The 25,295-nt window shown below is 41.1% G+C and overlaps 2 protein-coding genes and 1 pseudogene across 3 annotated transcripts; 2 read left to right on the top strand and 1 right to left on the bottom strand.

Annotated features, from left to right (window-relative positions):
• Nucleotides 1-19: 19 nt before the first annotated feature.
• LOC111567251 (dTDP-D-glucose 4,6-dehydratase) lies at nucleotides 20-8,616 on the bottom strand. 2 transcript variants are annotated; one of them, XM_023268240.3, is made up of 12 exons: nucleotides 8,445-8,616; nucleotides 6,764-6,830; nucleotides 6,609-6,677; nucleotides 4,909-4,999; nucleotides 4,678-4,826; nucleotides 4,502-4,600; nucleotides 2,585-2,644; nucleotides 2,192-2,235; nucleotides 1,936-2,101; nucleotides 1,753-1,808; nucleotides 1,480-1,577; nucleotides 20-686 (listed from the first exon to the last, which is right to left on the bottom strand). In XM_023268240.3, exons 1-12 carry the CDS (start codon nucleotides 8,489-8,491, stop codon nucleotides 604-606), a joined length of 1,029 nt encoding a protein of 342 aa, XP_023124008.1. In that variant the 5' UTR covers nucleotides 8,492-8,616; the 3' UTR covers nucleotides 20-603. The 2 variants fall into 2 exon arrangements, with proteins under 2 accessions (XP_023124008.1, XP_054864662.1); XM_055008687.1 differs by lacking the exons at nucleotides 6,609-6,677; nucleotides 6,764-6,830; nucleotides 8,445-8,616 and adding an exon at nucleotides 5,143-6,074.
• A 2,760-nt stretch (nucleotides 8,617-11,376) lies between these two features.
• Nucleotides 11,377-23,669, top strand: gpr180 (G protein-coupled receptor 180). Its single transcript, XM_023268259.3, has 10 exons — nucleotides 11,377-11,625; nucleotides 13,338-13,481; nucleotides 13,564-13,658; nucleotides 15,669-15,774; nucleotides 16,041-16,221; nucleotides 17,217-17,266; nucleotides 19,469-19,626; nucleotides 19,731-19,928; nucleotides 20,016-20,093; nucleotides 21,476-23,669. Exons 1-10 carry the CDS (start codon nucleotides 11,487-11,489, stop codon nucleotides 21,629-21,631), a joined length of 1,305 nt encoding a protein of 434 aa, XP_023124027.1. The 5' UTR covers nucleotides 11,377-11,486; the 3' UTR covers nucleotides 21,632-23,669.
• Nucleotides 23,670-24,368: 699 nt separating this feature from the next.
• The window catches only part of LOC129348254 (integral membrane protein GPR180-like), a 12,680-nt pseudogene continuing 11,753 nt past the window's right edge, over nucleotides 24,369-25,295 (top strand).

Genomic DNA, 25,295 nt, shown 5'->3' with positions numbered 1-25,295 from the left:
AAAGAGGCTCTAACTTCAATTAAAGGTTCCACATGGCAAATATCAATTTTTATTTTATTGTTTTATTGAGTGAAACACAACCTGCATGCTGTGAATTCTGTGATATTTCCACGTGAAGTGATCCTCAGAGAGAAGCAACAGGAATTTCTGGTCTCACATTCATTCACATCAATGCAGAGAGAGTTTCCTTCCTGAAATGGGCATGGACAGCTACAGACACTGAAACAGCCAGTTTGGAACTAAAACCTGGAGTTATAGTGTCTGACATTCTGAGCAGAAAAACCGAGCACCAGGTGAGACTTGGATTCATTTCTTGAAAACTAGAACGTCACTGGACCTTTAAAGCCTGAACTGAACCCTTCATGGACGTCCACGCTGCAGTCTGACAGCTGGCAGTAGAAGATGAAGCCGCCTTTGGTTTGTTTCCATCGGTGCTGTCACCAGTTTGTCCAGTTTCTGTCCAGACAAACGCTGCTTAGCGTCAGAAACGCGACACTTAAATGTCAAGATAAAGTGCGTCCAGGTCCTGTTGGTCCAACAATCATCATGTAGAGTCAGACTGATGGTGGTTTGGTCGTTAGCCGCAGAGCTAACGGAGGCCACTTATAAGTCGGAGGCATCTTCAAGCTGGATCCGTTGCTGGTTTCTCTCTGACCAGAAGTCTGGGTTGTCTTGGTACCATTTGACTGTAAGACATAAGAACCAGTGACACACATTAGAGGAGCCACCATGTTCCACGTTGTTCTGGCTCATTCCAGAACTGGACGACATTTTACATCAAATAATCCATGTACAAAATACTAAAACATGCAGTTGTTGTGTAAATGCTCTTGTCCTGAGAACACATCTTAAAAAAAACTAAGAGAAAAGAATGTTTGAAAATATTTTCTAAAATACCAAATAAGTCTTGTGTCTGTCATTTTCTGTCTAGTTTCTGTCGTTTTGTGTCTTGTTTCTGTTGTTTTGTGTCTTGTTTCTGTCGTTTTGTGTCTTGCTTTTGTCGTTTACATCCTCAAACGGTTTTCCTAAAGAATGTGTAAAGCAAAGCTATGTCCTCTCTTCTATTTTTCATATTTTCATCCCATTGTCAGCCTTGATTGAATGTCTCACTCTACCTCATATTATCAGGATCAGACTAATTCTTTGGACTGTTTTCCATCAGTCAGTTTGTCCTCTTGGTCAGCAGTAACAGCAGCTAAATATCTAGCTTCTACTGCTGAGAAAAAGATCACATTAGCATGGATTAGCAACCCTGTTACTGTGATTAGAGTAGGGTTAGCAAACAGCACAGAAAACATGGAATAAAAATGCTACCATTGATGTGTAAGCTGAGCCAATCAAGCCTTTGATAGATTATTACCTATTATTGATGAATATGGAGCAGAATATTGGTTTATTTTTCAAACACTTTGAGGCCCAAATGTCCTCCAGTTCTGGAAAGAGCCTTCTGTTAGAGTTTGAAGTCCTGTGTGTTCGTACCAGTTTGTCTGATTCCTTCGGTCCAGGACACCTGAGCTCTCCATCCGAGCTGCTGCAGCTTCTCACATGTGATCGGGTATCGCAGGTCGACCCGCGGCCTGGAGAGCAGAGTTCACATTAAAAGTGTCCAAGAAAAAGAGGAAAAATCACCAGATCAAGACTTTTTTTGTTTTTTATGTGGAGATATTTGTCTTGAAACAAACAAAAAATGTCTCAACCTGCAGTCAGAGTCTCTTAGTTTGGAAGTTTCTCTGCTTTTGCCGGTTTTCTCACCTGTCAGGAACAAACTCCAGCCAATCATTCACCTCAGAGTCTGGAATGTCCTTAACCTGAAAACAGCACAGTCACATTTCTGCTTTTCCTTCTCCGCCGACACATCCCATAGTTGAGGGAAATCCTGCCACAGTTTCATATTATTGTCGTATTTCACTGCCTCACGTTAAAAGCTAAACCCACCATCCTCACTAGCTCCCTGGCCAGTTGCATGATGGGGATCTCACAGCTCGACCCCACGTTGTAGATTTCCCCCACAATCCCTTTCTCCAGAACCAGCAGGAAGGCGTCGACGGCGTCGCTGACAAACAGGAAGTGGCGGGATTTAGGCAGCGTCCCCTGGATGGTGCTGCCGCGAAAAAACGAGATTCATCTGGTTGTTTTTTTTATCTTATTTGTGTAAAAACCTAAAGCAAGAAGCGGACCGTAACCGACCTACCATTTCTTGTTCATTTGCAGGAGGGTGAGAAACCTCGGAATGACCTAAAAAAAAAAATGGAGATCTTTGGTTATGTTGAGGTGAAGTAAGTCTAGTCTCAAGGTGCATTTAAAACCAGTTAACCAACTGAAGGGAAACTGGTTCAAGTTTGCTGCATCTTCAGTTTTTTTGTATTTCAGAAGCACAAAATTCCCAGCGATTATTCAACCCCCTTTGGACAGGTGAGGGCCGTCAAGGTGCACACAACTGAAGCCATGTGTGGCCAATCAGATTTGTCTCAATGAAGGCTGGATTAATTCTACCTGAAAGAAGTCAGACACAAGCGTCCTGACGGGTAAGAGGAGTAACTTTACAGCTTAAACTGCCTCAGATGTGTAGACGTTGGAGCTGTACCTTCTCAGTGAACTGCCTCGGCCCGTAGATGTTGTTGCTCCTGGTGATGATGACGGGAAACTGGCAACAGACCAGCAAAGCAGCATTACGGTACAGAGATACTTGTTAACCTGATCTAAATTGAACTAAACAGGCAGATAAAGTGAATTTCCCATCAGATATAGTCTTGGTATCAAGGTCCAGAATGTAAATGAAGTATCTAAGTGTATCTTTTCTTATAATATTGTGTAAATCTGTGAGAAAATGTCCCCGAAAACACAACATCTAAAGCCAACACCGCATGTTTTATTATGGAAACTCAATCAGGATTCATCTAGAAGGACTGAGCCGAGGTGTTGTTTTTCTTTTTTCTTGATTAGTTTCTACTTGGTCTGAAAATCTGAGATCTGATGGTAGATTTCTGCAGATTTGGAATCAATGACACGAGAAATAAGAGTGAGCTTTTTATCTTTAATAGTTCCTGAGATCATGTTGTTCAAACAACCTCAGATTTAAATGTGAGAAAAAACCTGCTAAAAAACTTTTATTTCCAAAAATACTTCATGGATCAATCTGAAATTTCACAGGCAACATTTTAAATATCTGTAAATCAAGCAGAAGAGCCCTGATAACCTGAGAAAATCTGCATCAGCTGAGCATCTTTTTTCCTCCTGGTGGATTTGTAGTAGGATCACAATCATGTGATCGTCAGCTGATGTAGTGTTCACTTCTTGTCATGGTTACAGTGACGCCGTGCCGCTGTCTCACAATGAGACAGAAATCTTCAACTAATCCATGGATCCAGACTATAAGCTGCATCACTGCCAGAATCTAATCTCTTGGTCCTCGTGTCATTTCTGACCTTCCCGGAAAATTTCATTCAAATCCATTAGTCTGTTTTTGAGTAATGCTGCTAACAGACAGACAGTCAAACCAACGCCGATCATCACGTAACTCCGCTGCGTTCCTTGGTGGAGTAATAAAACGACAGCTCTACATATTAGAGATATTCTACTACTTACGTTTTCAGTTTGTTTTCATACTTTGTCTCCTCTTTACGCTACCTGCAGTTCAGCAAGAGGCTTTTCAGTTGCACTGAGGTGCCTCTGATTATATTTTATTACTCTGCCAAGGAACGCGGTGGAGTTATGCGACGATCGACGTTGGTTTGTCCGTCTGTCTGCCTGTGTGCAACATTACTCCAAAACAGACTAACAGATTTGGATGAAATTTTCAGGGAAGGTCAGAAATGACACAAGGACCAACTGATTAGATTCTGATGTGGCTTATAGTCCTGATCCATGGATTTGTTAAAGATTTCTGTATCGCTGTAACCATGACAACAAGTGAACACTACGTCAGCTGTCTGCTGACGATCACATGATTGTGATCCTACTACAAATCCACTGCTGCGGACTTTTCCATCAGAAATGATACAAGGAGCAACTGATTAAATTATGGGGGTGTTTCTGAGTCCCATCAATTCCTGCCGCCGGCTACATATTTAAATCACGTGATTCAGTGTCACAGCGTATATAATGTACACATGTATAACACACACCTGTGCTCAGTGCAAGGTAATTTTGTTTGTGGTTACATTTATATTAAATGGCCGTGATTTCTAATCATCAATAACTAATAAACAAACGCTGCATTTCTGACAATATGGGGGAATGAGCAGCCTTGGAGGAGGACTGCGCTCTCTGAGTGCTTTTCTAGTTTTTTAAAGCATGTAAATGAAATGAGATATGCAGAATGAAGTCACTCTGGAAAAGAAGGCTCAGATTAGGTGGATTTTTGAGTAGTTCAAGGACTGTTGGAAAGTTGAAAATCTGACAATTCTTTCAGTTTTTACAGTTTCTGGCTGATAAATGCTGTAATTTTAGTGATTCTCAAAGGTGTTTCAAAGCTACTTGATCTTACCCAGACACTGCTCACCTTATACTGGTCCCAGTAAGACCTGACCAGATACTCGGCGGCTGCTTTCGTGGCAGCGTACGGGTTGGACGGCCTCACCGGACTGTTCTCATCGAACACCTGCAGAGGACAACATCCAGGTCAGTTCACGACCAACGAACCCAAACACACATCCAGCTGTACCCAGCAGACTCCACCTGGTCCAGACCAGCTCCGTACACTTCGTCGGTGCTGACGTAGACGAAGACCTGAGGCCGGTGTCGAGCCTGATGGGCGGCTCCCAGCAACACCCGGGTTCCGTCCACATTGACCCGCTGGAAGCTGGACGGAGCTTCAAATGACAACTCTGACGGAAAAGAGAAAGAAGTGAGACCTGGCTGTGGCCGCCGGCACCGAACAGGAAGTTGGTGTGAACGACCGCTGCTCACCGACGTGCGATTTGGCCGCCAGGTGGAAGACGACATCGATGTTTTCTGTGCTGAAGATGTGTTTCACCAGCCGCGAGTTGCACACGTCCCCCTGTGAAGACACAAGTCCACATTAAGAGTTTAAACAGGAGCTATTTTGTGCTGCATTAAACGCTCCTGGATGTTGTGGAAGTTCAGCGAGGTGGAGAGAGGATGAGGAGGCAGAGAGACACACTGGAGACGCAGATGACTTACGTTGAGACTAAGGTTTACCGACATCAGGAGAAGTGACACCAACAGAGCAGCAGTTCATGCAAGCAACGCCAGCATCAGTTCTGAGGATTCTCTCTGATCTTTGGGTTTATATTGTAGTTGGAAGAACGTCAGATTTAGATTAGGGGTGTAAAGATTCAACGATACGAACCGGAAATTGATTTTAACTTTAAAGCTATGAATCCATCCATCGGCCGGCCTCTGGATCAATCTATATCTACTGTGGAGCGGTCGATGTCCGGTTGTAAAGTTCTGAATCAGCTGATTGGAGCTCTGCTGCTAAATATGCTGCTCAAGTCTCGCGAGACTCCTGCTGTGACAATTAGAAGAGTAACATTCGCTTAACGTGTTTGCTAGCAACAATAACACAACAGGTTGTAAGACCAGGCTCAAAACCTTCCTTTTTGACAAATCTTATAGTTAGGACTGACTGGGGGACCCTGAGGGGGTCAGCTGGAGTCTTCCTCTTGGACGTCCCTTAGTTCTGCCCCTAGTTCTGCTGCTATAGGCCTAGGCTGCTGGAGGACCTCTCTGGATGCACTGAGCCCTTCTCTATCTACCATTATATTTAATATATATATACCATTATTGCATTACACTCACTCTGTTTCTCCCTGTGTCCTTTCTCCGAGTGTCCCTGATCCCAGAGCTGGATGCTTCAGATCTGTGGTGGTTCTCCCACCAACTGGCCTAATCTCCATCTGTGGGATGCTGCTGCTGCTGACCTTCCTCCAGCCCACTGCTTCCAGCTGCACATTTCCATCAATCTACTCTGCATTGCCCTCATTATACTTGATTTGCTAATCTACATAGTGTTTGAATTTTACTACCGGCTATATATGTAGTATATTTAATGCCAGAGCCATACACCATAGCAGTAAACTATGAATTAATTTCAGTGTTGGCTTGTACTTTGCATGTATTATCTACTTATCATGCATGTATCCAACTGTGTCTTATATGTTCCTTGTTCCCCAACCTCCTCTTTTTCCATCCCTCTATCTCTACCTCTCTACCTCTTCTGTCCCTCTCAACCCTCCTTCCAGCAGCAGATGGGTTCCCCCACGTAAAGAACCGGGTTCTGCTCAAGGTTTCTTCCCTGTTAAAAGGGTGTTTTTCCTGCCACTCACTGACGAATATTCGGATCGGATCGTATCGTAACGTCCGAATATTTGGATATTCGGGTCCAGCATCTAACCCATCTATCTAGATTCGTATTGGATCGCCTCCTAAGGTAGAGACACCCCTACTACAGACCAACATGGAGACAACTTGCTGGTTTAGTCACATCAGAACCAAGAATATCTAATTTTGACCAGAGCAGAGATTCCAGGCATCTCTTCCTCCTACAGCATCTGACCTTAGAAAGGGTGAAAGTGTAAAAAAACTCTGGATTTAAGCCACAGATTGGTGCTTTAAATGAGCGTTTAAGTGTTCTGAGCTCTCACTCTGATAAAAGTGTAGTTGCTTCTGTCTTCAACACTCTCCAGACTCCTGAGGCTGCAGCAGTAATCCAGCTGGAACACAAACAAAACAAACATTCACACACCTGTGGACGACATCAGCTGGACGACACAAAAGGCCAAAATCAGAGGAGGCTTACGTTATCCAGGTTAATGATTCTCCAGTCTGGGTGCCTGTTGACCAGCGAACACACCAGGTGAGAACCTCTGGGAGGAAAGAGACGAGTTTCACATCAGCAAAGCCCTTTAACCACACATTTCTGTTATAGAAGCCAAAAACGAGACACATCTGTCTTTTTAACAGCCGTTTCTAGACTAACAAAATGTCTGTTCACTGTTGAAGAGTCGTCAGGTCTGATCGCAGGAGTTACTTTATCACATATTTGCAAAAAAATATCCCCAGAAACACTTTAAAAAAAAAAAAAAACAAGAAAAAGTATGATTATTTTTTAAACTGTCCTGAAACTGCATTTTGTTGTTTTTTTAATCACCAAAAAATTGAATAATTATTAAAAATTAGCCCAGGTTCAAACTTTTTTGAGGATTTTACAAAATAGCCCCAAATAAAAATATGTATTTTTTTTTTTAAAAAGCAAGATTTCTTTTACAAAATAGTCCTCGATCTCACAAAAGTAGGAAATTTTCTCTTACACAAATTATTTTTGCATGTTTATTTGAATTTTACACAAATGTAAGCATATTTTTTAAAATAATAATTGGATGGTTGATTTAAAAGGTTAGATATTGTGTTAATATTCATAAAAGTCTGATCTGTTTACTAAAACTTAATTATTGTATTGACATTTGATGAAGTTAGATAAGTTATCATCAGGCTATGGACAGAGTTCTCAGTGGGTTCTTCTCCTTTTTTATAATTTTTATCAGCAGATTTGGTTGTTCCCGACTGTGTTTGTTATACTGCAGCTGTAAAACATCAGAAATAAGATTAATTCCTGCACTCACCGTGATATTAAAAGAAAAACTTCACACTGTCTCACATTTTAAGTTGTGTTTTCTCTGAACACAAAATTTCAGATCTATATTGATATATATTATAGTTAGAATAGTCCAAGATGCAATATTTGCACGTTACGATCCAGATAAAAGCAGTCGGAGACGTATAAAATTCAAATAAACATGCAAAAATAATTCGTTTTTAAGAGAAAAATTTCCTACTTTTGTGAGATTGAGGACTATTTTTAAAAGAAATCTTGGACTTTTATTTTTTATTTTATATATATATATATATATATATATATATATATATACATATATTTATATTTGGGGCTATTTTTTAAAATCATCAGTACAAACAAAAAAGTTCGAACTTGGGCTAATTTTTAAAAAATGATTCCTTTTTCAGGTTTATAGGCAGTATTATAGCATTGTTTCCACTGGTACGTCCAACATCTTTGTTCAGGCTGTAATTAAGATGATTTATAGGTGGGTTTTATACCTGGAATAAAGTCATTATCTGTTATGTAATGATGTTATGGAATTTAACCTTTTAATGAATGACGTAATTTTAAATCAGCGTCTAAACAGTAGAGAACTGCATTAAATGAGTTAAATTGGTCCCTTAAAGCTGTTTTGAAAGGTAAAAACACCTAGATTTGTAACGATGTGGAACACAGAGCAGTTTCTACAGATCAGAGGTGATTTTTCTGCTGTTCAATATTAAATCAGATGTCAGTAAATTAAAGGACTTCAACATATTTCACCAGTGAGGTCGGATCTGTTGGAGTTCAGAGGTCTCAGTGTGTGTTTGGCTGCTGTACTTTGTTTACTTGTTGTTGTTGTTGTTGTTTCGGTTAAACTCACATGAATCCAGATCCTCCGGTCACCAGAACCGTCCTGTTGAAGTCCATCCTCTGCTCCTTCGGCTCACATGAAGTTCTGTTCACATCAGGAGAGTCTGGGAGAACAGCTGCTCTATTTATTTACTGCCTTTCACTTCCTGACAGGAGCCGCTTTGTTTGGTGCGCGACAGTCGCCGGCTGTTTTACGGCAGTGTTGACACGTTGAAAAGGGGCGGGACGTCAATACGCGTGGAGGCTGGCTTCTTGCCCTCGGATTGGCTGTCGGAATGTGACGCAGGGACGCATATGCACTTTGATTGCGCGAAGCCCAGATCAGTCAAACTGTCAACGAAGCCGACGGAGCGAAGCAGCGAAGAAGAGCTGGCTGAAATACACATGTAACATCCGGACTGTCCTTCAAAATAAGAGTATTTTAACCGCTGTGGTTAGATTGCTTCATACGCTTTAGATTTTAACCTCCTTATTGCACAACTTTCAGGTTATTTTAGCGTAATATTAGGATAGTTACTCTTAGTAATATTTTTTCACTTCAAAATGAGCAGTTATTTTAGTGTGTTTTGTACTAAATGGGCACCGTTTCCTTACATCCAAACTTCCAAACACTGGCATCATTAATTAACTGACATTTAATAGCTTAAAAAAATAATTTAATGGACTTCCAGTGAAAAATAAATGTATATATATATATATATATATATATATATGTATATATATATATATATATATATATATATATATATATATATATATATATATATATATATATATATATATATATATGCTTATGCGTTGTTTCTTTTTTTTTTTTTAATGGAACAAAATTCCTGAAATTGAACCAAAAATCCTTAAAGCATCCTTGATTTTTTTCTTTTTTAAAATCTTAAACAATTAAGGCTATTTAAGATAAATTAGGTGATATGTTCAATGGTTTATGGTGCTTCTATTGATTTTATACTGTGATGATTCGGTGGAAATTTTTTGGTGGGAAAAAAGAAATGTTAAAAAAATGTTTCTCAAGAACATTCACACAAAAAAATCTACCAAAATCCAGCGAATTTTGCAGATTATCCGATTTTGGTTGATTTTTATGTGAATGTTCTTAGAGAAAATATTAGAAGTTTTACTGATATACATGTAATCACTTTAGATATTTTTAGGATTTTTTTTGAAGATTTTTACTATTTTTTTGAAAATATTTACAGGAATTTTCTTGCGAAATTTGGGGGATTTTTAAAAATAAAACTTTAAAGGGAAACTTTTAAGGAATTATTGGAATTTTCTTCCCAAATGTTTTGCAAATTTTCAGAAATTTGGGGAATTTCTTTGCTGAATTTTTGGATTTTTTTCAGACAAAGGAGCAATATTTTTGGTGCCCATAAATGAAAACAACAGGAGGGTTAAGTTTAATCCTCAATATAATTTCTCTAAGTGTGTTTTAGGGACATTCTGAGCGCTATACACTGCATTTGTCATCCCTTAACATTGTTTTTCTCTCTACAGCTGCAACCCAACAGCAAAATGTGAAACTGTCTTCTCTCTTTACAGCTCTTCATGTGTAACAATGTCATGTCTAACACCCCAGTAATGTTTTTACTGCAATTACATAACTGTGGGTACATTATCCTCCATGCCAAAACTGTACACATGTAAATTCATCAAGTCACGTGTACTTATTCATATGTAAATTCACCATTTTATATGTTTTGTCAAATATGTACGCAGATTCATCATGTCTGGTCCATTATCTCTATGAGACCTTTATTACTATATATTATTATTAGCCTTATTGTACTTTTATAATTCTTATCCTGCATCTATCATTCCTTATCCATATCCAGCTGATGTAACAGGTGAATTTCCCCAGTAAGGGATCAGTAATATTTGTTTCTTCTTTCACTCCACAAAAAAGAGCAGAAAAGAGGAAGATCTCTTGGTAAGAGCTGTGGGATACGGAGACGTTTAGAGGAGCCTTTGATGTCCTACCATCACCCATGAACCTCAACCAATAGTACGGTGAAGACCCTACATGCTCACTCTGCCCGGCTCCAGCTCCACTCAGACACATCCTAGTGGGCTCCAAGACCAGCCTCGCTCAAGACCGTTACACCTGGCGACAGAACGAGGTGCTGAAGTGTCTGGCACTAGTAGAGACGCAGCGCATGAGTGTTAACGCCCTTCCACCCATGTCGACCTGATGGCAAGAAACAACATTTGTCTGGGAGGGTGAGAGTCCTCTTGGGTGGGCCCCTCTTGACTGCCCAGATAGAGGGGCCTGCGATTGGAGGATGCTGGTAAACCTGGACCAAAAGCTCTGCTTCCCACCTGAGATCGCATCCACCAACCTGCGACCAGACCTGGTGCTATGGTCAGCTTCGCTTAGGCACATCTACATCATCGAGCTCACAGTGCCCTGGGAGAGCTCAGTAGAGGAGGCCTATGGGAACAAGAAGCTGAGATATATGGAGCTTGCCGCTGATGCAAAACAGCAAGGCTAGAAGGTGAGGGTCCGATCAGTCGAAGTAGGCTGCAGAGGGTTCGTAGCCACCTCAACATCCAGGCTTCTCCGGGAGATGGGAGTATGTGGGAATGTCCACTGACAGGCAATCAAGGACCTCTCCAGAGCTGCTGAAAAAGGAAGTCAGTGACTGTGGATGAAGAGCAAGGACTCCACCTGGGCCTTCAGGTGAGTAGACGGCATCTGGGAGCGAACCTAGGATGCCGGGATTCACTGTTGAACCCTCTGGAGGTGTCGTGGGCCTATCAGCGAAACACCGAGGAAGGAGGGCACCCACTTGAAATCCAGAGGATGCTCTCACTCACTGGACCATCCCACAGAGTCTTAGGTGTCTCATGTATGCAAGAAGGGACATCAACATCTAGTCCTACACAACAGATTTATTTTTGAGAGAGGAAACGTCCAACTTCCGGTGCCATCCGGCGTAACTGCAGCCATCTTGACGCGGTCGCTTCACTTCTGGCTTCGTGGCTCATTGAACCGATCAGACGCCGTTTATTCGTCGATAACGGCACGGTGAGGGCTGACATGTCGTGTTTGCTGGTCACGCTGGCGGCGGCGGTGCTGCTCGGCTCGGAGGCTGCCGGTAAAACCGTGACGGGACTTCTGGGGAGCGAAGCGGCGCGACGGCAGAGCGGCCAGTTCATCACCAAATTCATGTACCAAGGTAACGGCTGACAGCTAGCTAACTCCGGCAGGGAGTGTGTGCTCGGGTTACACGCTTCTCTCCATCAGTGTGTGTTTTTTTTTTCATATTTTATCACGTTTTTTAATCTACAATAAGATGTTCACCCCACAGAAACACCCGAGCTACATTTAATTAGCAGAAAACCCTGTTTAAGTTAACGTCTCTCCTACGAGGAGAGCTAATCTGCGCAAACTTTGGCTTAAAATCCGCATTTTTGCACTAAATGTGCTTGCTGTGCCGCTATAATGGACGCCGAATAGGAGAGTAGTGCCCAGAGATGAAGTCAGTTTTTAAAGAATAAACCATTTCAGTATTATCTCACTGACAAATGTGGAAACTTTAAAAGTGGCAGATTTTTAAATGGAGCTTGGTGTGGTGTTCTGACTCATCCAGAGTCTTACTTCACTTGAATAAACTAGAAAAACCCAGTTGGAAAAGCTGTCCGCTTTTTGATTATTCAGGAACTACCATAAATATTTACTACTGATGTCGGTGCAGCTTGTTTTACTGCTGTTTCCACACTTTTATCCACCTTCTGCAGTGGAAAAATTACGTTAATGTAAGTGTTTTTACTATGGAGTTCTTTTCCATTACATTTTGACATATAACAAAAGCTTGCAGGTTACAAACCAGCCTCTTCAGCCTTTCAGCTTCATGTGAAACACAGGAGTTAATGGGCAGATTACTCAAGAGGCAAAGCAGGTAGTTACCATGGGGCCCCAGAGGTCCAGGGGCCCCTGGAAACTCCACGAAAACAGCACGACATGGCTAGAAATAGGACTTAAATGTCTTCTTTAAATGCTGTAAATCATTTAATTTTGTAGATTGTATTTTGAATTATGCAAAAATAAATTAAATGCACAAGGTTTTCAAAGTCACCCACAGGTGTTAATAATACTGGAAAATAAAATGACAGCTCTACATGCTGTAAATATTGAGCTATTTACATTTTTATTTATTTTTTTGTTCCATGTAAACACTGTAATTTCTGTGTAACATCAGCGCTGATCACAGCCAGGTCACTGCTGGCTTCACGGTTGTGTTGAAGTGGACATTTTTTACTTGTTTTGTTGAATCTGGTTGAATTGAACCATTTTTTTAAACCCTGAAAAACCCACTATTGCAAAAATACAACATCACTTTTATTATTTTATAATTATTTTTTGTCGTTTTATATATATATATATATATATATATATATATATATATATATATATATATATATATATATATATATATATATATATGTTATTATTATTATTATTATTATTATTATTATTATTATTATTATTATTATTATTATTTGTTTTTTTGCTAATGTTTTTCCTGTATTTGGGTCTTACAGGGTTAAAAATGAGACGTGTAAAATAATGTTTACATTTAATTTGGTCACACTAAAGTCTTGCATTTCCTTCTGTTTTTACAGCTTCTGGCTTTGATAATTGTTGAAATTGTGGTATTTTTTCAGATAAAATACATTTTAAACCCATCAGCAACAATGATTGTCTCCATATGTCTTTGATTAATTCATTCTTTTGTCCTTTAAACGCTGCACAGCTTCTCAGAGTCGACTGTTCTTCAGTCTGGATCCACAAAATATTCAGTTTGCACTAAAATACATTTTAAAAAAGCTGGACAGTTAACCAGAATCGATCCGTTGTTCATGATCTTCACTTTAACTCCTGGTCCAGGAGGCAGCGGCCTGCTGGTGTGTCGGCTCGACAACTGGGCTCTGGCTGCAGAGAAGGAGTCCAGACTGCTGCTGTATCAGGACCTGGACTCGGACCTGGACAACCTGAGCTGCTCCGACAGGCTCGCTAAAGCCCATTTCACCGGTAAGAACCACTCGCACAACGCTGACCTCTGCTGCCATGGATGCAGCCGTATTGATTCATTCTCCTCCTGCTGCCGCTTCAGTTCCCCTCAGCCAAGAAGAACACAACCAGACCATCCCCCGTCAGCCGTCGCCCACCGCCTGGCAGGTCCTGTACGCCGACAGATACACCTGTCAGGTAACGTGGAACAGTCATCGACTAGTCTGGCTCTTTTTGTGAAGCTTTTGGCCTCTGAACGACCTCATGCATGGACTGAAAAAGGAGGATGTTGGTGGAGGAGTCCATGAATAGGATCAGCTGAGGAAGCAGGCAGGTGATGCAGTTTAACTTCCAGTGAAACCAGCAGTAAAAGCACCAGTCATTCAGAAGCTAGAGAGGAATTACTGACAGAGAGATGCTGGACTAATTAATTAAAATACAAATACTCTAAAGAGAACTGAAACACTGAAAAACTTCTGTGCTGTCAGCTGCAGTTATGATGCTGTAAATCACAAAAATGAGAATCAAAGTTGAATTTCTTTGACAAAAATTTTTTTAAAAAGACATTTTGATTGAGTTTTTTTAATTTTTGAAAGTTTATTTTGAACATTTCGACATAAAAAGAAAACATCAACAAAAAACAATGAGTAAGTTGCTCAAAAAGGAGTGTGATGAAGTCAAAGCTGATCTAATCCCACCCCTTCTCCTCACACAAATGATCGTAAATCTGTTCATTCTGCTTCTTTAAAGTACTAGCATTTATAAACCATAATAACAGTGAACATGGTTTAGAATAAATATACACCAATATGATAGCCTACCAATAGCAAAACACAACAGAAAGAAAAGAAAAGACCCAACTAATAATACACATAAATAATAAAGAAAACAAATCATTAAAGAAAGAAAGAAATTAAAGCTGCAAACAGCGTTCATCGGATCCTCGCATCCGTGCGACCCGGCAATCCCACGTATGTCCACCAGCTGGTGCAGCAACTGAAAGTTTATATCGGCCTATGGATGTGATTAGGGCTGGACTGTGATCACACATGTAAAGTTTGAGGCAGATTAGTGCATGTACAGGCTGATCATACAGCACTTCCTGTTTCATGGCGAGACGTCCAGAATGGCCACGTTCCGTGGGCCGCCATTTCCACGTCCTCAGACTTTTACGGAGCATTTTAATAATGCTGGTCCTGGTGTGTGTGCAAATTTTCACCCGTTTTCGAGTATGTTTAAGGCGTCAAAAATGTGTTTTTCCCGTAAGACATAGAAAGTAAAATAATTCCAAAGGTTTCAGTAGGTTAATAATAACACTGTCCCACAGGTGTTACCAACACTGGAAAATAAAATAATGATGGATTACAGATAATTTACCACTTACATTTTTAATTGTTTTCCATACTTCTCGCCTACCTGCTGCAGTTCTGCCGAGTCACTTGTGGCTCCACAGTTATGCCGAGAATCGCAGTTTTTGTTTGTTTTTTATAGAGGAAAAGGTTAATTTTTGGTGAGTATTTAAAGAAAAGTGTCTTGAAAAGTGTCATGATTTTAAGCCTAGATTTGGTTCATTTTCCCATAACACCAATGCGTCATCTAAGAGTAGTTCAAGGAGCGTTGGATCCAGATTTAGGGTTGATAATCTGTTCAACAGGAAAGTATGGACGCCTTACTGTCAGCACACATCTGGTTGTTTGTTTTTATCTGGAAAAAATATGTTCTTTTCTGCACATTTTTCGCACCTTCCATTCCTGAAACTCTGAGAACTATGGACACAGTGGGAATCCAATTTGGTCACTTCCTGTGACTGAATTAATATAGTTTCGGTACTTCACAGCATGTTCCAGACATTGGGGCGTGAAAACATTTGCACTTGAACTTGTTTTATGGATCTTCTCCAGGTTGTTTTCTCCTGACTAGATCCTTGCTGGTGTTGTTTCTACTCTCAGATGTTTGTCGCTTTGGATAAAAGCATCTGCTAAATAGAACTGTAGAAAGCATCACTTTAATCAGCATCCATGTAAACAGTTCTATCGTCCATATAACAGCAGCTACAGGCTTTGAATATACAGTTAAATACAATCTAAAAGTAGCTGTTTGTTGGATAAAAGTCCTGAATAACTGTTTAATAATCTTCATCCTGTTTCTGTCCATGTATTGAGACTGACTTTTGACTCTCTTGTGTTTCTTTTCTGTTCTTCGCTTCAGGAAAGTGCAGTGATCCCTTCCCACGCTGATCTGACTTTTACCGTGCTGCTGTTTAATGCCGACTCTGCTGGAAACCCTCTGGAGCACTTCAGTGCAGAGGAAGCAGGTCAGACGTTCTCACACTGTGGACTCATTTTTCACTGCAACAGAAAGTCCTGCATTTGGTCTCAGGACAAGAACATTTACACAACAACTGCATGTTTTAGTATTTTCTTCATAGATTATTTGAAATTTGATGTAAAACGTCCTCCAGTTCTGGAACGACCCACATTCTGCCCAGATTAGAACGTTCTAATCGTCCTGGTTTCTAGAAGACGTAGGGATGGGTCCCGGAGGATCTGCATCGCTAACCTTTACCGTTTCCTCTCTCAGGGCTCCACAGTTTCTACTTCCTGCTGCTGCTGGCCTACTTCATCGCCTGCTGCATCTACGTCCAGCCTCTGTACCAGGCTCTGAGGAAGGGAGGGCCGATGCACACCGTCCTCAAAGTCCTGACCACAGCGCTGGCCCTGCAGGGCTGCTCCGCCCTCTGCAACTACATCCACCTGGCCAGGTAGGAGCCTCACGCACACCCACTGTTTAGAACAGGAGCGAGCAGCGATTCCCTCTCTGAGTGTTTTATTAGATCCATAAAATGACGGAGGAAAGCTGGACAAGTTTCTATGACTTTATTGGTTATTTTTAAAACATCGTTTGGGGATTTTATTTTATTCATCATTGCCAGACAGTAAAAACACTGAAATTAACATAATTTTTCCACCACAGAAGGTGGATAAAAGTGTGGAAGCAGCAGTAAAACGAGCTGCACTGACATCACTACTAAATATTTATGGTGGTTCCTCAATAATCAAGTTTTTAAACGGTGTTTTTGCAGCTGATTCACGTAAACTAAGAACCTGGATGAGTCCGGACACCACGCCAAGCTTCTTTTAAAAAAGACAAAAACGAGACACAAAATGACAGAAAGGAGACACAAAACGACAGAAACGAGACAAAATGACAAAAAGGAGACACAAAACAGCAAAAACGAGAGAAAATGGGAAAAGCGAGACACAAAACGACAAAAAGGAGATACAAAATGACAAAAACAAGGCACAAAACGACAAAAACCTGATTCACGTAAAGTAAGAACCTGGATGAGTCCGGACACCACGCCAAGCTTCATTTAAAAATCTGAGACTTTTCCTAACCCTCATTTGTCAGGGATGAATAACTGAGATGGTTTATACTTTGAAAACTGACTGCATCTTTGGGTGCTGTTCTCCCATTCAGCAGCCATTAGAGCAACACAGTGAGCGCAGATACAGTGGTGGAAAAAAGTTTTTGGCCACCCTTAAAATTTTACACAATCTCAGATATTATCATGAAATATTTGGGGAAAAATCTTTTTTGTGTTTCCAAAAGTGTATCTGCATTACACAGGCACAAACCAATGCAAAAGGTATATTTTTAGTTTTTTGTTGACCAGAAATACTAGCAAAACTAAATACAACTGAAGTGAAGTTGGTGTAGTAACGTGTTTCTGTTGCCTCCTCCTGGTTCCTGCAGGTATTCCAGAGATGGTGTTGGTCTTCCACTGATGGGCAGCCTGGCAGAATGTACGTCCTTTACTTCACTTCTTTAAGTTTCTTCCATTCATATTATCAGCTCAGTCATTCATATGAAATCAAACAAGTCTGAAAAACCCTGCTGACTCTCTACCTACTGTAGCTTCAGGATATTTAATGAAGCCGTGCAACATTTTACCTTCATATCATGAACATTTTCAGAGTTTAATTACACAAGGTTGGGTTTAAATTGGAAACTTTTTAATTTGTCATTTTTACCTCCATCCGGGTGACACAATCTGAAGACAGTTTTTCTTTTCTTGAACCCGTTTTGATCTTCATTATCATGGCTTACATAGACATCATAGTTTCTACAGTTTCATGCTGCGATGAGCATCAAAGTAAAATAATTCTGTGAATCGTGTCTCTAGATGATCCTGGTTCCTTCTTCCATCGTCTCTAATAGTTCAGACCAACCAGCTACCAACATGCTGATATGAGCCTTGAAGTTTTCTCTGGTGAATGATCAGAATCACATCCAGGAAACCAATGGTTGTTTCTAGAACTCTAAAGTGTTCACACTAGGAGACATCCCATAGAACTGAAGATCACAGCTGGTTACAGAGAAGATGAACAGAAACCAGATTCAGTGTTGGGATATAAAACTGATCTGGTGTCAGTTTCTACCAGAAATCTGCTGTGGTGATGAAGTTCTGAGGCTCAGAAATGATGGAAAAAGTTTGACAAGTTAGCAAAGCGCCGTGGCTGTAAGTCAGAGGTAAAACTTCATGACTTCCTGAAACAGACTGAAGTTAGTGTAGATGACAGTGGGCTGATCCCGAGGGGGTCGTCACTCATGGAATGATCCAACCAATACGTTTCAGATACGTGTCCAGCAAAGTGGTTTTTCCATCTTTTGCAATAAGAGCCCGGTTTTCACGCAGCAACAGTGTAAAATGTTTGCGTCTGGGTGAAACACTTTAGGTACTTTTCCACTGGCACCTCCTTGGTTCGACTCTCCTCGGTGTGTGAGGTTTTCCATCAGGACTAGTTCCTGGTACCAGGTACTATTTTAGTACCTACTCAGCCAGGGTTCCCAGCGAGCTGAGTTGAGCTGATAATGTGACGTCTATAGAGTGCAGGCCACTGATTGGACAGGGACTGACGACACATGAGAGCGACTTCACGAAAACCAGCGAGTATTTTGTGACTTCAAGAAACTTTTACCGCACATACTAAATTTAAAAAGAAAAAAATTGTACATATATAAGCTGCACCTGTCTATAAGCCGCATGTGTCCACGTTGTAACGAGATATTTACACGAAAGATTTTTTTAACTTTTAGTTAAATAAATGCTTTTTTCTGAACAGTGTAACACGACAGTAAAACGCAATGAGTCAGTTCTTCATGCTGACGACTCCAACGTCTCACCATGGATTCATTGATGCCAGTTTACTGCAGCAGCTCTATTTCCTTCTTCCACAGGCAGATTGATTGCCTTTAACTTAAAACCTGCATCACACACATTTCTTTGTGTGTTTTCCATGATGAGGGTGTGTGCATGAAGTGCAAAATGACTGATCTGAAGAATTTAGTGTGAGTGCGTTTGATTGAATTGGAACAGTTTCATTGGTCTGATGTGACGAGGCTAAACGTATTGATTTCATGAAACTCACCTGTAAAAATCTATACAATATCCGCATCATTGTTTAAGCCACAGGGTTCAAAGCGTGAGAAATAAGTAGCAGCTTATAGTCTGGAAACTACAGTACATTACTTATCCCATTGGTGAGTATATTTTGAAAGTAACGTGGTTGTCTCCTGTATGCAGACAGTAAAGTAGCTACCGGGTTGCCGTGCTATGATGACTCCACCCACTATGAGGTGGTACTCAGTTGTAATGGAAAACAACCTAAACTGAACCAAGTCCAGCAGAGTAGGTGCTAATGGAAAAGTGCCGTTTGCTGTCACTGACTGTGACCCAGATGTCCAATCACAGAGGAGCAAGGGTCACAGTTCTGCTTGTGTGAGTGTTGAACATCACTTAAGGAACAGTTCAGACTCCTGCTGGTGTCTCAGTATCTGCTCTGAACCAGAAGACAGACAGACGTTTTGTTTGCCGTTGGTCTACGAGGTAAACAGCAGAGGTGCAGATGTTAGTGTTCACACTTTGGTCGACTCACCTGTTTAGAGAGACCTCTGTGATCACATGATGGATTATTTCATGTCTTCTTCTTGTCTCTCCTGTGCAGTCTGGGACATGGTGTCCCAGGTGTCCATGCTCTACATGCTGCTGAGTCTCTGTATGGGCTGGACTCTGAGTCGAGGCAGGAAGCCTCAGTCCAGACCTCTGCAGTGGGAGCATTCTCCAGCCTCCACGGCCGTCGCTGTCGGTGGCGTCATCACACAGGTACGTAGGAACAGAGTCCTGTCCAGGTAAGAGCCATGTGGCTCAGACTGAAGGGACAAAGGATGTGAAGATGAACCAACCACTAAGAGCAGACTGTGTTTCAGGGAGTGCTGCTGCTGTGGGAGCAGTATTCAGAGTCCGACAGCGAACATCACAGCTTCCACGCCCAGCAGAGCCTGGCAGGCCTCCTCCTCATGGCTCTGAGAGTGGGCCTGGCTCTGCTGCTGGCCTCCGTCCTCTACCAGATCATCTCCACCGAGAGGAGCACCCTGAAGAGAGACTTCTACCTCAGCTTTGCCAAGGTAAACCCCCCGCTGCTCTGAGGACCAGCCTCCAGACACAGCAGCAGCTCCTCAGGTGGTCAGCAGATGTTTGTTTCCTCTCTGCAGGGATGCTTCCTGTGGTTCCTCTGTCACCCCGTCCTCATCCTCACGTCCACCGTCTTCAACGAGCACCAGAGAGAGAAGGTCTGAAAGCACACAGAGCATGTTCTAGCAGGTCTCTTCTTCCTGAAGTTCACATCCATCAAAACTCTCAGGAGGTTTTGCAGTGATGAGAAGAACGGCGTCACTAAAGGCGTTATTTTTTTCAGTAATGGATAATCTAACTAATTACTATTTCCATTGTTACAACACCGTTACCGACAATTAAATGGGGCGCGTTATAAACTAAAGCTCCTCATTGAAGCTCTTGTTATCAGACTTGACTCTCAGTCACAGGAGCTGCAAAAACTATTTTTTATTATTGGTGAGGGAGGGATGAGACAACCACATAAGTGATGATGACTGGCTAAAGCTTGCTTTATGCTTGCCGCGTCCACGAGGTTTGTTTTTTTTTAAAACTTTATTTACACAATGCTGTGTACAATATGGCTCAATAGCGCCGTCACGACCAAATATTGGGATACTCGCGTCCAGCTCTACTTACCACACACTGCTGCACATGTCATCCATCTCTATATCCTCCTAGATTTCCCTCGTCTTGTTGATCTGATTCTGCTGTTCCTGTGAAAGCTCCATAGGTCTGTTGTGTATCGACCTACTCCTGCATTTGCTCCTAAAATGCTGTCAGTAATTTCCACCGCAGATTTTATAATTAAACCAGGAAAGAGGTAGAAAAAGGCGCACATTAAAGGAAAAAACCCAACAGCAGTTAAAATACCCCCCACTCACTGACATGCAGATTCGCACAGGGCTAGTAGTATCACAGGACGTTGGTGTTTGGCGAAATATGGTCGGTAATTTGCAGGAGAATTATTACTTTACAAATTACTGACATGGAGCATTCACACAGGATTAAGATCACTGACATCCTCCACAGTTATTACAAATCACCAGAGGTCTCCAGGTTATACTGATCCTGTGCGAATAGGGCTGTATTTAAACTAAAAAAACAAGTAACGCAATAGTTACTTTCCCTGGTAACTAGTTACTTTTATAGTGGAGTAATTCAGTTACTAACTCAGTTACTTTTTTTGAGAAGTAACTATAGCTAATTAATTTTTAAGAGTAACTTGCCCGACAGTGGTAATTTGGCAGAAAAATATATTTAACGTGCTTTTTAAACTAGTCTTTCATTCGGTGTTCACTCAGTTTGACTCTCATCTAAAGCAAAAAAATAAAGCAGCTGATTGATTTGACACTTTCTCTCCAAAGTCCACTGCAGAAAACATCTCTGGGGTTCTTGTAGGACTGAACGGATTCCGTTGGACTTGTACACCGAGTTGTGTTGAAAGGACACATAGAACCGAAGCTGTGGAACGAAGGATTTCTCATTCGGGACATTCAGTTTCTCCGTCCTCCAGACTGCAGAACCAGAACCTCCTCTAACTCGTGTTTCTTGTGTTTAGGTGGTGACCATCGGTGTGATCCTCTGCCAGTCCATCTCCATGGTGATCCTCTACCAGCTCTTCCTGTCTCGCTCTCTGTACTGGGAGGTGTCCTCTCTGTCCTCGGTGTCTCTGCCGCTCACCATGTCAAGAACCAACCACAGGGGGCGCTACTGAGCACGGAGGACTTTCCGTGACGCCGCAGGGACGCATCTTTCTCCTTCTACAGCCGCAGGACGACATTCCCAGCAACAGCCTACCTCGAGCTACAGACGGCGACCGGAACCGGTAGCTAGTTAGCGGAAGTTAGCGGAGTTGAAGACGGATTCATCAGGATTACGGAGATAATCATACAAACGGTTCGATTCCCTACGTCACCACTGAGCTCTGGATTTAGACTCGGCTCGTTTTAGCTGGAAAGACTTGAAGTTGCCAAAGAGATGGTTTGTAAGACGGAACAACTGGAGTTCATGTGCAAACTACACGACAAGGCCCAAACCAAGAACGCCTCCAAACAAAGCCATTCCTCTGGGACTATTTTCAGCTGCGAATGAATACACGCTTTTCTATTTTGGACCTTCATCAGAATTGTTTCTGATAGTTTTTGGTGGAAAACTGTGGCAGGTTGTTGGTTTCTGTCTTGTCATCGGATTGAAGACGCGTCAGTGGAAGGCTGGACGGATCGAAGCAGCACGAGTTCCGAAAAAAGACATGGAAAAGCCAAAAATATCACCCTAGCTGTGCGTTGAGTTATTTTTCCGTGGATTTATTCGTCAGGAGACAGCATGTGAGACCTCTGAAAACCCCTCCGACCTGTAGCTGAAAACACACTGCATGACTCCACATGAGGAGGAACCAAAGCCTACTAAGAATGAATCCCTCTGTGTAAATACATTCCAGTGACGTTCCGACTCCGCATCCTGAGCGAGGCTCGTTAGACGACCTCTAACTGGTGTCGGTCGGAGCCCAGAGGGACGCGATGAAGACAGCTGACATATTTATTCAGTTATTTATTTTGCAGAGTGGATATTTGGAGAGCAGCACATTATAAAGAAATCACAGGGTTTTTGTTTTGTGCAGCTTCATGTTTGTTTCCACTGTTCAGATTTTCAAGATGCGTTAATGTCGTTACACTACATGAAAGCTCAACTGCAGCAACACTTTCTAGCTTTTCCTGGAGCTTTCAGCCGTCACTCTGACACATCACCGTGACTCGTTATCACCTCGTTAAAGTGTCTGACTTTGGTCACAGTGTTTAAATCCATCCACCTCCATTCACGTGGATGAAAGCATTAAAAAAAAAAGCTAATAAGTGGGCTTTGAGTTAACAGTGTCCTGAAGTTTTCTTTCACTCATCCCTAAAATGCATTATTATCCTTTAGCTGAGACACTTTTTGAGGACACTTCTTCTGTTTTTAATCCTCTGAACCTCAAGCAGTTGCTGGTTTTTGCAGGTTTTTCACTGCAGTATGAAATCCTGTCCCTGTATGGAAACCTGTCTGTGCAGCGTAACAGCAGAAACGCTGCAGAAGAAACGGGTGACTCTACATATTATAGAGCAGGGTTGTCAAACATGTGGCCCACGGGCCAAAAGCGGCCCTCCAGAGGGTCCAATCCGGCCTGACTTTGTAAAGAGTAAAATTTCCAGAGAAGACATTAACTGCAGATTGTAAATTAGTAAAACTATGAATTTAAAATAATTTCTAGGCAATGGCAAGTTGTTTTGATCAGAAAGTGAAATGTTATATTGGTCATTGTCCATTTGTCGCTTTGTGTCTCATTTTTTGTCATGTTTTGTCTTGTTTTTGTTGTTTTTTGTCTGACTTTTGTCGTTTGTTTTGTTTGCTTTTTGTCATGCTTGTATATTTTGTCTTATTTGTCTCATTTTCTCTTTTGCTTTATTCATTGTTTTGTGCATTGTTTTGTGTAATTTTTTGTCTTGTTTATGTCATTTGCCCATTTTTTTGGCACTTTCTAACTTTTTTGCCTCATTTTTTGTCTCTTTTCTGTTTTGTTTCATGTCTGTGAGATTTTTTGTCGTTTTGTTCTCGTCATTTTGTGTCACGTTTTTGTAATATTTTGTCCTGTTTTTTGATGTTTTTTGTCTTTTCTTGTCCGACTGTTGTTTCGATCATGACTAAATGTTGTGTTCCTTTGTAGACACTCTATGATCTGGAAGTTGTAATGTGGAAATGATAAACTGAGGTATAATGTTGTTGAAATTGAATTTATTTTTCTAAAGAAACTTCAGGTTGTTCATGATGTTTTGTTCATTAAATGTGAACATTTGAAGAACATACTTTTTTGCAAAAAAAAGCAAAGGAAAAATTTTGAGTTTTATGGGTTAATATGCTGTAGTTTAACTGGTCCGGCCCACTTAAGATCAAATTGAGCTGAATGTGGCCCTTGAACTAAAATGAGTTTGACACCCCTGTTATATTTATTTTAGCATCACTGTGGAAAACCAGCTGAGAAAACCTGAATTTTTCTCTCTTTACTTTCACAAATGGCTTCACAGTTGCACCAAAGAACATTTTTTTAATTTGATGAAATCTGGTCTGAGCAAACAAAAGTCATTTGCATTAAATGTCACATTTTTAAGCTTAGATTTGGTCCATTTTCCGAACGAATCTGCACTTTACAGACTAAACCCTGTCAGAAAGTTAAAATCTCTGCTTTTACAGTTCATTCCAATGATAAATTGAGCTGTTTTGGTGATTGTTTTTTTTTAAATCATGGTTCAGAGGGTTAAAAAAAAAAAATTTATTTTTCAATTGGATTATTTACGTTCATGTTTCCAAGCGTCGTTGATGCTGCTCAGGCTTGTACCAAACATGAATGTTGCTCCATCGCACCAACAGTGATCAAAAACTCCACATGACACCTTTAGAGATTATCACCACTGAGATCCAACATGGACTTCCAACGTGATGTAACGTTCTGAGAGAAATGCTGAGCCGCTAATGAGATACACAACATCATTCTTACATACGAGCCCCTGTGGGAGGCTTGCTGTCACTTAGTAGAAACAGTGCACGTGCAGAAATGTGCACACTGTACGGGGATTTTTCCTTTATTTTGTCCCACAGTAACAATCCCATAAATGCATGTCTGCCTTTTTTGTAGTGTTCACATCTCACACCTGAGTTGCATTTTTAGGGTCCGAGCACCGACTGGTGCGAAGACCCTATTGGAATGCAAGGAATTATTTATTATTATTATTATTATTATTATTATTATTATTATTATTATTATTATTATTATTATTATTATTATTATTATTATTATTATTATTATTCTTTTCCGGACTTTTGAATTGCCTTTTTGGCGGCCTTATCATACCCCAAAACGCATCAAACGTGGCATGCTCATCAGGCCTCGCGAAAAATTTGATATTTTATGGGAGTTGCGCATGTGTGTGGCAAAATGGCTCCATAGCGCCCCCTGGAAAATTTAAAATTTGGTCATTAGGCCAACTTGCACGATGTTTCATGTACAGCTACAAAATTTTGTATGCATATTCAGCACATCAGGAAACCCAAAAAAGTCAATCATGACCACGCCCTAACACCAACAGGAAGTCGGCCATCTTGAATTAGCTGTAAATTTTTCAAAATTAATAACTCATCGGGGATAAGTCCGACAGACGTCAAATTTGGCCAATACATGCAAACACGCGACCTGATGAAAAATTATCAAAATGTTCATTTCATTTCAAAGGGCGTGGCCATGGCGACTCCCAAAAAAAATGGATCCTTCGCCATGAAACAGGAAGTGGTGTCTAACTCAGCTGTACATGGTCCAATCTGCCTGAAATTTGACATGTGTGATCAATGTCCAG

Source organism: Amphiprion ocellaris, chromosome 24 (assembly GCF_022539595.1).
Source record: "Amphiprion ocellaris isolate individual 3 ecotype Okinawa chromosome 24, ASM2253959v1, whole genome shotgun sequence".
Lineage (NCBI taxonomy): Eukaryota > Metazoa > Chordata > Actinopteri > Pomacentridae > Amphiprion > Amphiprion ocellaris.
Note: the sequence above shows the minus strand (reverse complement) of the source record. Positions and strands in the feature narration are given on the sequence as shown.

What these genes read in the sequence shown, in the direction of transcription:
- LOC111567251 (XM_023268240.3), bottom strand. Translation starts at nt 8,491, where the DNA reads ATGGACTTCAACAGGACGGTTCTGGTGACCGGAGGATCTGGATTCAT. An exon ending in GGCGGCCAAATCGCACGTCG is followed by an intron (nt 4,827 to 4,908) that starts GTGAGCAGCGGT and finishes CTTTTCCGTCAG; the next exon opens with AGTTGTCATTTGAAGCTCCG. An exon ending in CTGCAAATGAACAAGAAATG is followed by an intron (nt 2,102 to 2,191) that starts GTAGGTCGGTTA and finishes TTTTCGCGGCAG; the next exon opens with CACCATCCAGGGGACGCTGC.
- gpr180 (XM_023268259.3), top strand. Translation starts at nt 11,487, where the DNA reads ATGTCGTGTTTGCTGGTCACGCTGGCGGCGGCGGTGCTGCTCGGCTCG. An exon ending in CACCAAATTCATGTACCAAG is followed by an intron (nt 11,626 to 13,337) that starts GTAACGGCTGAC and finishes CTCCTGGTCCAG; the next exon opens with GAGGCAGCGGCCTGCTGGTG. An exon ending in CGCTAAAGCCCATTTCACCG is followed by an intron (nt 13,482 to 13,563) that starts GTAAGAACCACT and finishes CTGCCGCTTCAG; the next exon opens with TTCCCCTCAGCCAAGAAGAA.